Raw genomic sequence first — 12142 nt, forward strand, 5'->3', positions numbered from 1 at the left:
CAGAAGAATGTCAATAATACCTTTCACTGACTTTTTTTTTGCCTTTTTTTAATGAGGAAGTATTTAAATATTTTTTTTATTGATTTTTATTTTGATTTTTTTCTATCTGCTTCCGTTTCCGGTTTGTGAAAGTCGAGTTTTGAAATATCCTGATTAAAAAAATCAAATTTATCATTAAAATGGCTTCGAATTATACTAAAAATGGTCAGAGACATGGCAAATATGTATTCTCAAGTGGTCAGGTAAATCCCTTTCCGTTGCCGCCAATTGAAATGCTAGCTGACAGAAACCAATATGAAGCGCTAGGACCCCGCCACGTCGATGACGACGACGGCCATGACAGTTCACCTGAAGTTTTTAACCTGGAAAGTCAGAGTAGCTCCCATGGGGGTTGGAACACTGTTAAACAATCGCAAAAAAGAAAAAAAGCTTGGTTCTAGTGTGACTGAATATGAATATAGAAATATGAATACAGATGATAAACTTTTGGTGATATTCGCCGATAACCAAGAATGTAAACAATATATGCAATCAATTGAAAAGAAACTCGATACATGTCTGAATTTATCGACGAAAGTAGGTCAAATTGATCAAAAACTCGAGAATTACATGCAGAAACAGACAATAATTGACTACAAATCCATTGACCAAGATGCTAGAAGTAGGCGAAACAATTTATTATTCGCTGGTTTTCCTGAAACGCGACATGAAAATTGCAAGAGTACAATTATAAACTTTCTCAAAGACTCTCTTGAAATATCAGAGGTGCCATATATTACTAGAGCTCATCGTTTAGGGCCGTTTAACAAAGAATATACAAGGTCCATAATCGTTAACTTCCGTGATTACGGGGATGTTGAAAACATTCTCGCTAACGCTTACAAGCTCGCCGGGTCAAAGAAAAGCATCAACAGAGATTTCCCTAAAGAAATCGTGGATGCCAGGCGTATACTTTGGCCAAGGGTTAAAATGCTTCGGGAACAATATCCAGATAACAAAGTGAGCCTCGTATATCCCGCTAAAATAATTATCGACGGAAAAGTTGTGTACGACTGCTTCCCCGACTGGAAAACCATCATGGCCCGGTCACGAATTTCACCACCAATAGCCTACAAATTCAATAAGAACTTTCCAATTTCACAAAAAAAAAGACGACAGTCTAGGGCACCCAGGATCGGTCGGCACCAAATCTCCCGACGGTAAGGCTACAACATCACGTGATCAACCAGGTAATCAGTCACAGCCGACTCATATTCAGAGTAGCCAACAACCATTCCGTGATTATTCTCCAACACACAAAACTATTGACAGACAATCCCGCAGCAAATCAAGATCGCCGCCACTATTACGTGAACGTCGTTTTGTACGTGCTACCAACCAGACTCCGAGACGCTACCAAACCTCGGACGCACCACGAACTAAAAAAGGACCACGTGATGTGGGAGCACGTGACTTTATTCGCCCTTGGAACAATCATTCACCAAATGGCCCAAATCACACTCTCGATTCTCAGCAATGGCCAAGTGTTAATACCAATACAATTGATAACTGCAAAAGCCCGGATGGAAGAGACTAGGTTCACGGGGGGATCAGTGACAGCTATGGTGACTTGAAATGTCTCAGTTTAAATGTTAGTGGACTTAAGCGAAGATTAAAATATCCAGAATTTCTGGAGATGATTATGTATTATGATATCATTATAATTCTTGAAACGAAATTAGACAATACAGACATAGTTGATATCAATGGCTATACTTTTTTGTCGAAACACAGGTCGGAAAATCTATATATAAGAAAATCAGGAGGAATAGGTATATATGTACGTAACAAATTTTCAAAACATATCAAAATGTTAGATAGTAATTCCGAGTATATTCTTTGGCTCCAACTAAATAAACAGTTGTTTAGCTACGATGAACACGTAGTATTAGGTGCTATTTATTTACCACCGGAAAATTCACGTTTTCTTAATGAAAATGGCGTCGACGAATTTGATAATGAAATAACTTCTATGTGTAGTAAATATAAATATGTATGCCTTGCAGGCGATGTCAATGCCAGAACGTCCCAGCTCCCTGACTTCATACCGTCGGACCCCTTTTTAAACGATATATTTGATATTGATCAGGAATCTCAAGCCTATTTCGATAAATTCACATTGCTAGAAAAATTTAATATCCCACTAGCTAGGTCCTCTCAAGATAAGAAAACTAACGCACATGGTATCCGGCTCATTGAAACGTGTCGAAACAATAATCTATTTATAATGAACGGCCGATTTGACGTTGACGTTAACGTTGGTAAATTAACATTCAGAGATAAGTCTTTAATCGATTATGTTATCGTAACAGCTGAAATGTTTCAATACGTTAACTCTTTCGAAATACTAGAAACTGATAGCCTATTTTCGGACGGACACAGTGCTTTAAAGTTTTCGTTTAAATTGTTTAACACACATAGAAACGCACAGTGTGATAATAAAACAATTCATAATAAACCAAGTTGGCAGCCTCAATACTCTGAAAAATTTAAAGCAAACATATGTTTAGATGACATAGAATCTATTAAGTATCAATTGAACACATACCCGCAATCTTTAAATACTGTAGAAAACGTAACTCGACAGCTACAGGAAATTTTCTCTAAATCGGCAGAACTCTCATTTCAAAAACGAGACTTTAATAAAACTCATATAAATAACGATAAAAACAAACCATGGTTCGGACCAAAATGTCATAAGGCCAGAAAAGACTACCATGACGCTAAAACAAATTACCACAATAATAAAAATAATGACAATAAAACAAGATTACAAAATGCTAGTAAACAGTATAAAAGAACTATGAATTATTATATAAACGAAAATAAAACAAAAAACGCCAAAAAACTAAGAAAAAATGAGCACTGAGAACCCAAAGCAATATTGGAAATATTTGAACGGCCTTAAACATGACTCGAAAGCGCATGAGTCACCAACCGTATCGGAATTTTACGATTATTTCAAGAATATAAATAACTCGGACACTGACAATAATGAATTCGACCCGAGCGAATATGTAAACAATCCTAACCGCGAACTACTTTTTAAATAAGGAAATTTGCGCAGACGAAATTTTAAAATGTATTAAAAATTTGAATAATGGAAAGGCAGCAAGCCCCTCCGAATAATATTTTAAACGAGTATATAAAATATACTCAAGACCTTTTATTGCCTATTTACACTAAACTTTTCAATGTAATTTTAGATACTGGTTTTATCCCTAACTCCTGGTTAGAAGGGTATATTATACCCATTTATAAAAATAAGGGCGATTCGAAGAAACCGGAATGCTATCGCCCAATAACTATTTTAAGTACACTTGGAAAATTATTTACTTCTGTATTAAACAATAGAATAACGTTATATTTAGAATCAAATAACCTTCTTCATGAAAACCAGGCTGGTTTTAGAAAATACTACAGCTGCTCAGACCATATTTTCACATTACATGCTCTCATTGAAATTCTAAAGAAAAAGAAACAGAAATTGTTCTGTGCATATGTTGATTTTTCTGCTGCATTTGATAAAGTATGGAGAATAGGTTTATGGCAAAAACTAATCAAAACGAATATAAATGGGAAAATATTTAATGTCATTTTTAATATGTACCAAAATATAAAATCAAGAATAACGCATTTAGGAGAATTTTCTGATAGTTTTTGTTCAAATACAGGCGTCAGACAGGGTGAAAATTTAAGTCCGGTTTTATTTTCCATCTTTTTAAATGATTTACAAGAATATTTAGAATCACAAGGATCAGTAGGGATAGAGTTAACAGATACACTCGACGCTGAATATTGGCTAAAACTGCTAGTTTTACTCTATGCCGATGATACAGTGATTATATCCAATTCAAAAATTGATTTCCAGAATACACTACTACACTTTAATCAATTCTGCGAACAATGGCATTTAAATATTAACACAAACAAAACAAAGGTAGTGATATTCGGCGCAAGAAATGTAAGAAATTTCCAATTTCATATAGGCGAATCAAATTTAGAAATAACGGAAAAAATATTTATACCTCGGAATAACTTTCTCTAGTAATGGTTCTTTTTTACAAGCTCGTAAACACATCGTCCAACAAGCAAAAAAGGGCCTATACCTTCTTTTAACAAAGGTAAATAATTCAAGTTTACCATTTGATTTAATTCTTAAGCTTTTTGACCATACTGTTCTCCCAATTCTTATGTATGGATCAGAAATTTTTGGCTATGAATCTTTAGAAATTATTGAAAAAGTTCAGTGCGAGTTCCTTAGAAAAATTACTAGTGCTCGAAAATCAACACCTAAATATATGTTATTCGGCGAGACTGGAGTAATACCGATATCAATTATGATTAAAAATAGGATGATTTCGTTTTGGAATAGGTTAGTTACTGGGAAAGTCTCAAAATTATCTTACAAAATTTATCAATATATGCTTAAACAACCAGAAAAAGATTTTAAATGGCTGAGACATATTAAAACTATACTTGAATCTAGTGGTAGAGCAGATGTGTGGTTACTTCAACCTGCCCTAAATACCCCAAACTTAGGAAATTCTATAAAACAAATCCTTATCGATCAGTATTATCAGGAATGGAACACACAACTCCAGTCATCTAATAAGGGTAGAACTTATGCAGTCTATAAAGAAACCCATAGCATTGAAAAATATCTAATACGTTTACCAAAGTATGAACGGGAAATAATGTTTAAATTTCGCACAAATAACACGCACTTTCCAGAAGAAACGGGACGCTGGGACGGGACGTCTCCAGAAAATAGGCGATGCGTACTTTGTTCAGAAAACGCTATTGGCAATAGCAAACACTATTTATTACGTTGCGAAAAATTCAAAGAACAAAGACAAAACATTTTACAAACTTTCTGCCTTGAAAATAATGATCTTAACTTTAAACGAATTGTCAACATACAGTCGGAAAATGATCTTAAGATACTCTGTAAATTCTTATCAATATTGCTCAAGCATGTGCGTTAGGTGAGTTCCGCAGACATTAAAAGTATAGCCATTGAAAACATAAATTCATATGTTATTATTGTATTAATGTTGAAAAATGATTGTGTTAAATGTGTCATTTGATATGCATGTCTTGAAATACGCTAGATAAGTCCCGCCGTGAGTACGTCGATCTTGCATAATCAATCTTGTTAAAGCATTTCAAATTTGAAAATTAAAGAATTTCGAAGAGGTCCCGTACCCCCGACGGCACTTATGCATTATAAAATTACTCATTACTGAATTACACATTACATTATATTAACTATTACTGGGTAAACAGTACCTTATTGCGTAAATCCTAATAAATCCGGTGAATATTTATCCCAATTGCTTGTGAAACATGCGAATTCATTTATTTATTTATTTTTTTTATATTTATTGAATTGACCAGGTTACACATGTGTTGTCTGAACCGAATTACTGCGCGACAAGAACAATTTGCACGAGGCATTCATTCACACACACACAAAAAAAAAAAAAACCCCGTCGTAGTAAATAAAATTACTAGAGCGTGCAATAAGGCATTGTGTACTTCCCAGTATTTATGTTATATAAGGTGCTAATATATCCTCACTTGAACCCCCATTTCTTTCTTTAAAACATTAAAAATGTATATTATTTTTTTATATTTCTGTTTAAAAATAATTAAATGACTATTAATACTGTATTATCTTTTCAGGACTTTACAACCGGAACATATATATATATTGTAAAATATTACTTTGTAAACCCCTTATGTATTTTATTAATACCTGGGTGAATAAAGATATTTGAATTGAATTGAATTGAATATTATTATTTACCTTTAATGACTTTGACTGAATCAGATAAAGGTGTGGAACTCACTCATTCTAGTGAATAACACATACAAAAATCTGTCGTTTTACAAAAACCGAAACCGCGTGCTTATGGTGTTTATGCAGGATGTTTAACTTTGGAAGGATTTTTTTTTTCAGAAAAAAATAATCTATGTATGGGTCCCTCATTAGGATGACCAAGCCGCAAGGACTCGGCACAGTGTTGGGATATTGTATTTGTAAAAAGAAATACTAGAAAAATATATATACTGAATATATACGATAATATAGACCATATATTATATATACAGTATATAATTTTTCTATAATAACGTTTTACAATATCGCAACACTGTGCCGATTCCGTGTGACTTTATCAATAACAAGTTACAGTAACAGTTATTTCAAAATGTTTTCAAGTTTTATTGATACACTCAGCATATTTACATATGATAGACAGACAAACAGACAGACATTTTTATTTCAATCAAAAAAGGCTTATATAAGCCCATGATGACATAATACAGCATATTTACAAGATAACGTGCATATGTTAAAATAAAAACATTATCACAATATAATTATGACTTTACAGGAGAAGGTCATAATAACAACTTATTTGTTAGAATGTAGAACAATGCAAATATTAATTTATGTTTGTCTTACACTCACGCACTTCTTATCTGTTAAAATGATTGCATGAATTAAATGTTCTGTTCTAGAAATGTTTAGCTACCCAAAAATAATATTATTTACCATGATATTAATCTATGAAGTAGTGTCACAACAAACATAATTAATGTTCACTACATTACACAAATCATTAAACTAAATTAGTTGATAATAAGTAGAACAGAACAGAATTTTATTGATTTTCCCTATATGCATATAGTAAAAACTTAAAAAATCTTCTTTTAAAGAACTCAAAGAGCTAGAGCTAAGATATTTAGCATGAAACATGTTCTAATGGGAGTCTACCAAGTATGTTCAAATGAAAGCCCTGGGGTCAAAACTGGCCCCGCCTGGGGGGGGGGGGGTATCATTGATTTTCCTTATATGTGTATAGCAAAAACTTAAAAATCTTCTTTGGAAAAACCCAAACTGCTGTTCTATTTCAGACTGTAATGATTTTGAATATAAACCATTATGTTGGAGTAGATATGACTTTCAACGTATTGGAGCTTTCTGCTGACAGCAATCATTTTTGTATCACACTGAATGCCATAATGAGGGGCAGAGAGTTTGGATATTTTGTGCCAGGTAAATCCATTTAAATATTGTATCATAGTTTGGTGACCTTTCTGTTGAAAATGTGTCAGGGTTAAATCGTATACATATACATGCACAGTGCGTTAACTGGAGTGCGGGTATAAGTTACCCGCACTCCAGAGCATGGCCATTGATTGGCTCATTTTTGGTGGGCTTAAGATATTGTGACGGCAGAGAAAGGGAAAGCGAGAGAAATGTCATATTCAGATGTTCGTTCATTGGTTCATTTTTGCCGGGGTTTCATAGTGTGACAGCAGGGAACGTGCTTTTATGTTTGACTGTGATACAAAAGAGAAAGAACACCAAAACACTCGTCAATCTGATTAATACTCGGGGGCTACGCCCCCTCGTACAAATCAGATAGCCTCGTGTTTCGGTGCTCTTTCTATTACTCAGCAATACCCTTCAGAGTATTTAAAGTGTATGAAGCTCTATATTTTCTGAAAAATTTATTGTTTTATTTCTAAAAACAGCTAAATACATGCGTGAAAGAAATATGAATGTATATAGCCTTAATGGCACAGTTAAAACTCCCTTTAAATTTTGTTCGGAACAGTTTATTCTGTTAACTTACAATTTTCATGCGTTTTTTTACATAACAGAGACATTTTATGTTTCAAAATTTTTGAGAATATACAGAAAGATAAACTATATGGATAAAAGGAAATTTCATAAGATATAGGTTAAAAAAGCATATAGATATATTTTTTTACTTGGACATTGCACAAGAGCTAAGACACAGCTAAAATAAGATAAAATAAGAGTTTATTTTGAATATTTATAATGTAGGCATACTTCTGAACACAAAAACATCTGCCTTTAAGTAACTGTTGCTCCTACATAACATTGCTGCCTTTGAGCTGTTTAAGTTGTATAATTTGTGCCCAACTATTACCAAAAACGAAACACCTGAGAATTTTGTCGTCTAATATTGACAGATTGCTTGTGTGTCATCTTTAGGCCTTATAATTTCCACTTCACTTACATATCTTATAACTACATTGGGCATTGTGGGGCGTCCGTGGCCGAGTGGTTAAGGTCGTTGACTTCAAATAACTTGCCCCTCACCACTGTGGGTTCGAATCCCGACAGGGACTATGGATTTTTCATGTGAGGAAGCTATCCAGCTAGCTTACGGAACGTCGGTGGTTCTACTCAGGTGCCCTTTCGTGCCTGAAATAATGCACGGAAGGGCACCTGAGGTCTCCTCAGGATTTTTGAAAGAGACAAAATTCTAAATTGAATTTGACTAAATAATTTGATTATTAAATAACAGTCGATATGATTTTCTTTATAGGTCAGCCACTTAACAGTTCGCCAACTGTGAAAAAATATGAATACAAATGTCCATACCAATTTGCAGAACAGATAGAGGTAAATGTCAGTTATTTAAGATTTAGAAGTTTTAATTTGCATATTAAAATGTAAAACAATTCAGCAGTGATTTTTCTCTCTTAATTGGGAAGAGGCCTTAACCTTAGCCTCTTGATTTGGGGATAAATTATAGCTAAAATTTCTGTAGAAGTAATATTAAAGCAGGTGAAAGGTCAGGTAATTTTGGGGTAAACTGCATGATTTTAAAGAAATTCAATTTGGAAGTGGCCTTTTAAAGGAGTCTGTTATAAAAGCCAGAAAATCACTGTAATTATATGTAGGCTTGCGAAGTGAATAAATATACTTTTGTCAGATAATTTAAAAAACAAATAATTTTAGATCATGTACATGATCTATGTAGATCTTCTACTAGAAAGCATAGCATTAATTAATGTTATATCATATATAGCCTATTGTATTTTGCTATTTCAATTTTAGATAATGCGTCATCTCCATCCTCATTGCCAGACAGCTGGAGACAGTGAGTTGCTGGATCCAAAGAATCGTGAATGGCGAACTGCTGCTCAACGAGCTATGCAATATAAGGTTTGTTACAAATTGAGATAATTTAATTTTATCAGACCTTTGTTAACCCCTTCTGAAAGGTTAAAGAAATAAAGAATGTTTCAAATCGTTTTTTTTTCTGTGAATTTTATACACTTTTTGAGAACAGTGTGCATTAGTGACTTGAGCAAAAAAGTATTTTGAAATATAATGACTATAATATAATAATAATAATGTAATATATAAAATTATATGATATATTTTGACATATAGGTATCTTGGGTTTTATCATTTTTCTCTGCTTTATATTGTTGAAATATTGCTTAATATTGTAGAAATATAGTTCTATTATTGATACCGGCTGTATCTTTTTGATCCATATCTATTTGTTAATTACTTTACATTCACGTTTTTGCGCAAATTTGTCATGTTGACGTTGGCATCCTAACGGACGTGACGTCAAATACTTTGTACGTCATTCTGATGAAGAAAACAGTCGAACTAGTAAAGATTTAAAAGAAATATGTGTTGTTTAGGTATATTTTAACTGTAATATAATGACAAAACATATCTAATCTATAAATTATGATTGTACAGTTACAAATTAATTTGCAATCTGAAATTTAATTATTTAATTTGTTGCTTCTGTGTGATTATTTCACTTATAATCGCACCATGCAGCATACAGTGCTCAAGGTGAGTCAGTTTGGTACCCCAATATCTGACATTTGTTGTCAACAAAATGATGTACTATTCATGAATGATTCCTGGGCGAGGTTCTTAAATTTGCTGATATGGTTCCAGTCCACTAAAAATGAGCTTAAAATAAAATCTTCTCCTAAGTTGCTTGGTTGTGCTGTCCGGTTAGCTCAATAGGTAGAGCGTTGGATACTTTTTAACAGATAAATTTGTAAAAAAAATTAATGATTATGAAACAATTGAAAGAAATATAAATTAATATAAAATAAATAGGCATCAGAAGGAAAATAAGACTGAAATATTTGTGTATAATTTTATTCAGTCATAAAAATAAAAATACTTACTATTGTAGGGTACTGCAGGCTGCTGGGGAGGTCATTTTAAGGAGGCCATTGTTATAAGTACAATATCTAGAAGATGCTATCACTTGATAAGATCGATAATAGCCACTAGGAAGACACTTTTCTTGAAAGTTACTGGCTTTATGTTCCGGGGATTTTGTGGATGTAAAGATGAGGGATTCATGTACACAATGTTGAGAAAATGGGACCAGGGAGATATCAGCCCAAATGATGTGAATGAGCAATTGAAACAAGAAAAGGTTTGTTCTTAAAAAGATTTTACATCTGACTTTTAAAGCAGCATGAGCAAAAATATTAATCAAACTTGTAAAAAATGTACTAAAGTAGAAAAATTCAAGATTCAAGTAATAATTTTTCATGTTATGAGCATTGAATGGTGATTTTTTTATTATGTGTAACTATATATCTACTGTGTTACTAACACAGTAAAGGCTGCCATATTTTGTCCTCTATTTTGTAATAAATATGGGTTGTGTTATTGATAATGTGTAAATTGCTTTCTTTAATTTACTAAACAATGCATTTAATTTCATTTTAAAATTTTCATGAAAATGAGCATTAATCATGAGGCTTAAGTTAAATGCAATTTCGTTGGATTTTTGGGGAAGATTTTTTATCTAGGTCATGTTCCAATTATTTGCATTTTCCATCCATTTTTTTGGGAGAGGTTGCACATACTGAAATTGTGGTACACAGATTTATCATAAGTTTATCAAGGTTAAGTATGATAAAGCAATTTTTGACAGAGTTATGCCCCTTGGACAGAGAAAAGGTGCATATCCAATCTCATGCTTAGATGCTGTATATCTTTCATTAGATTTGCTAAACAAATACTATGCCTTTTTATTGGGCAAGTTAACTTTTAAAAACTGATTTTAAGGGACCAGAAAAAGGTTGTCTCGGGCAGAGGGACAACTGCTTATTTCGCAGACTGCTCTTGTGATATGAATCTTAACAGTTAATTTTCTGGTTTCGAAAGTGAAATAGAATTTCAAGTTTTGCTTAAAGAGACAAAATGAAAATGATTGGAAAATATTTGGATGGGATCAAAAGGTGTCTGCAATGATTAAAAATAGACATTATATTATATATAAAAGAATTAATGCCTACTTCTCAGTGTGGTCCAAAGGCATAACTTAATAATCTGTTAGTTAAATTTAAGTAACTTGATTGAATTTAAGTAACTATGATTTACAGGCTCTGACTCGTCCAGTGACTGAATGTGATACTTTAAGGACAAAAAATGCTGAGCTGGAAAGACAGGTGGCTGATTTAATGGAGGAAGTAAAAGATCTCAAAGCCAAACTGGTAAATCTTTTCTTTCCAAATTCTCTTTTTCTCATCTGTTTAAGATGTAAAAGATTCACACTCTCATAAGAGTATCAGCTTGTTTAAAATAAGTCTATTTTCGTTCTTAGTACTAGACATTTTTTTTTTTTGCCTATCTAATGCATTAATATGTTTGGAACACTCATGACACACCACAGATGAGTTTCAACTAGAAAACTCCAAACATTAGATACTATTTTATCACGTATTTGTCAAAATGTTTGTAGTCATGCTAAGTTAAGCAAATGTTTAAAAACTGGCCAGATGGCAAAGCCATCCTGATTAATGTTTTCTTAGTTTGTAAAATTAAATTTAAAGGATACATTTGTGATGTTTTAAAATTTCTTTAAATAAAAAATACTATTTTTCATCTTTCTTAAGAAAAAATCTTTTTAATAAGAAATGACACACAGATTACATACTGATATATCTTTTCTTTAGGATGAAGCATTAGAAATGAATGCGAGACCCGCACAAACCTATAATGATGACATGTATGACTTTTCACCAAATCATGAGGTATGTGTATAATGTTTTCAGCTATTATAATGAAGAAATTTCTTTAATATTAGAAAAACATGCTCAAAATTAATTGACCCTTAGAAAGCAATATAGATGTCCACTTACTCAATTACTGCAGTTGGTTTTTAAAAGGTTTAAATGACCAAGTGTTCACTATTCTGAATTTGAAGAGCTGGATGGACTTCAACTTAAGGCAAACATAATAGGATATTTGTTTAATCATCCTTTAAAGAAGCTC

The 12142-nt window shown here is 32.7% G+C and overlaps 2 protein-coding genes across 2 annotated transcripts in view; one reads left to right on the forward strand and one right to left on the reverse strand.

Moving 5' to 3' along the window:
- LOC132744346 (interferon-induced protein 44-like) overlaps positions 1-12142 on the reverse strand; it is a 91533-nt gene that overhangs the window by 57681 nt on the left and 21710 nt on the right. The window lies entirely within an intron of this gene.
- LOC132744344 (uncharacterized) lies at positions 6968-11949 on the forward strand. Its single transcript, XM_060733032.1, has 6 exons — positions 6968-7105; positions 8412-8488; positions 8927-9034; positions 10044-10292; positions 11251-11361; positions 11824-11949. The coding sequence occupies exons 1-6, from the start codon at positions 6970-6972 to the stop codon at positions 11911-11913; spliced, it is 771 nt and encodes a 256-aa protein (XP_060589015.1). The 5' UTR covers positions 6968-6969; the 3' UTR covers positions 11914-11949.

The sequence above is a fragment of the Ruditapes philippinarum genome, unplaced genomic scaffold (genome assembly GCF_026571515.1).
Source record: "Ruditapes philippinarum isolate M1 unplaced genomic scaffold, ASM2657151v2 ctg536_1_1_1_1, whole genome shotgun sequence".
In the NCBI taxonomy this organism is placed as follows: Eukaryota; Metazoa; Mollusca; class Bivalvia; order Venerida; family Veneridae; genus Ruditapes; species Ruditapes philippinarum.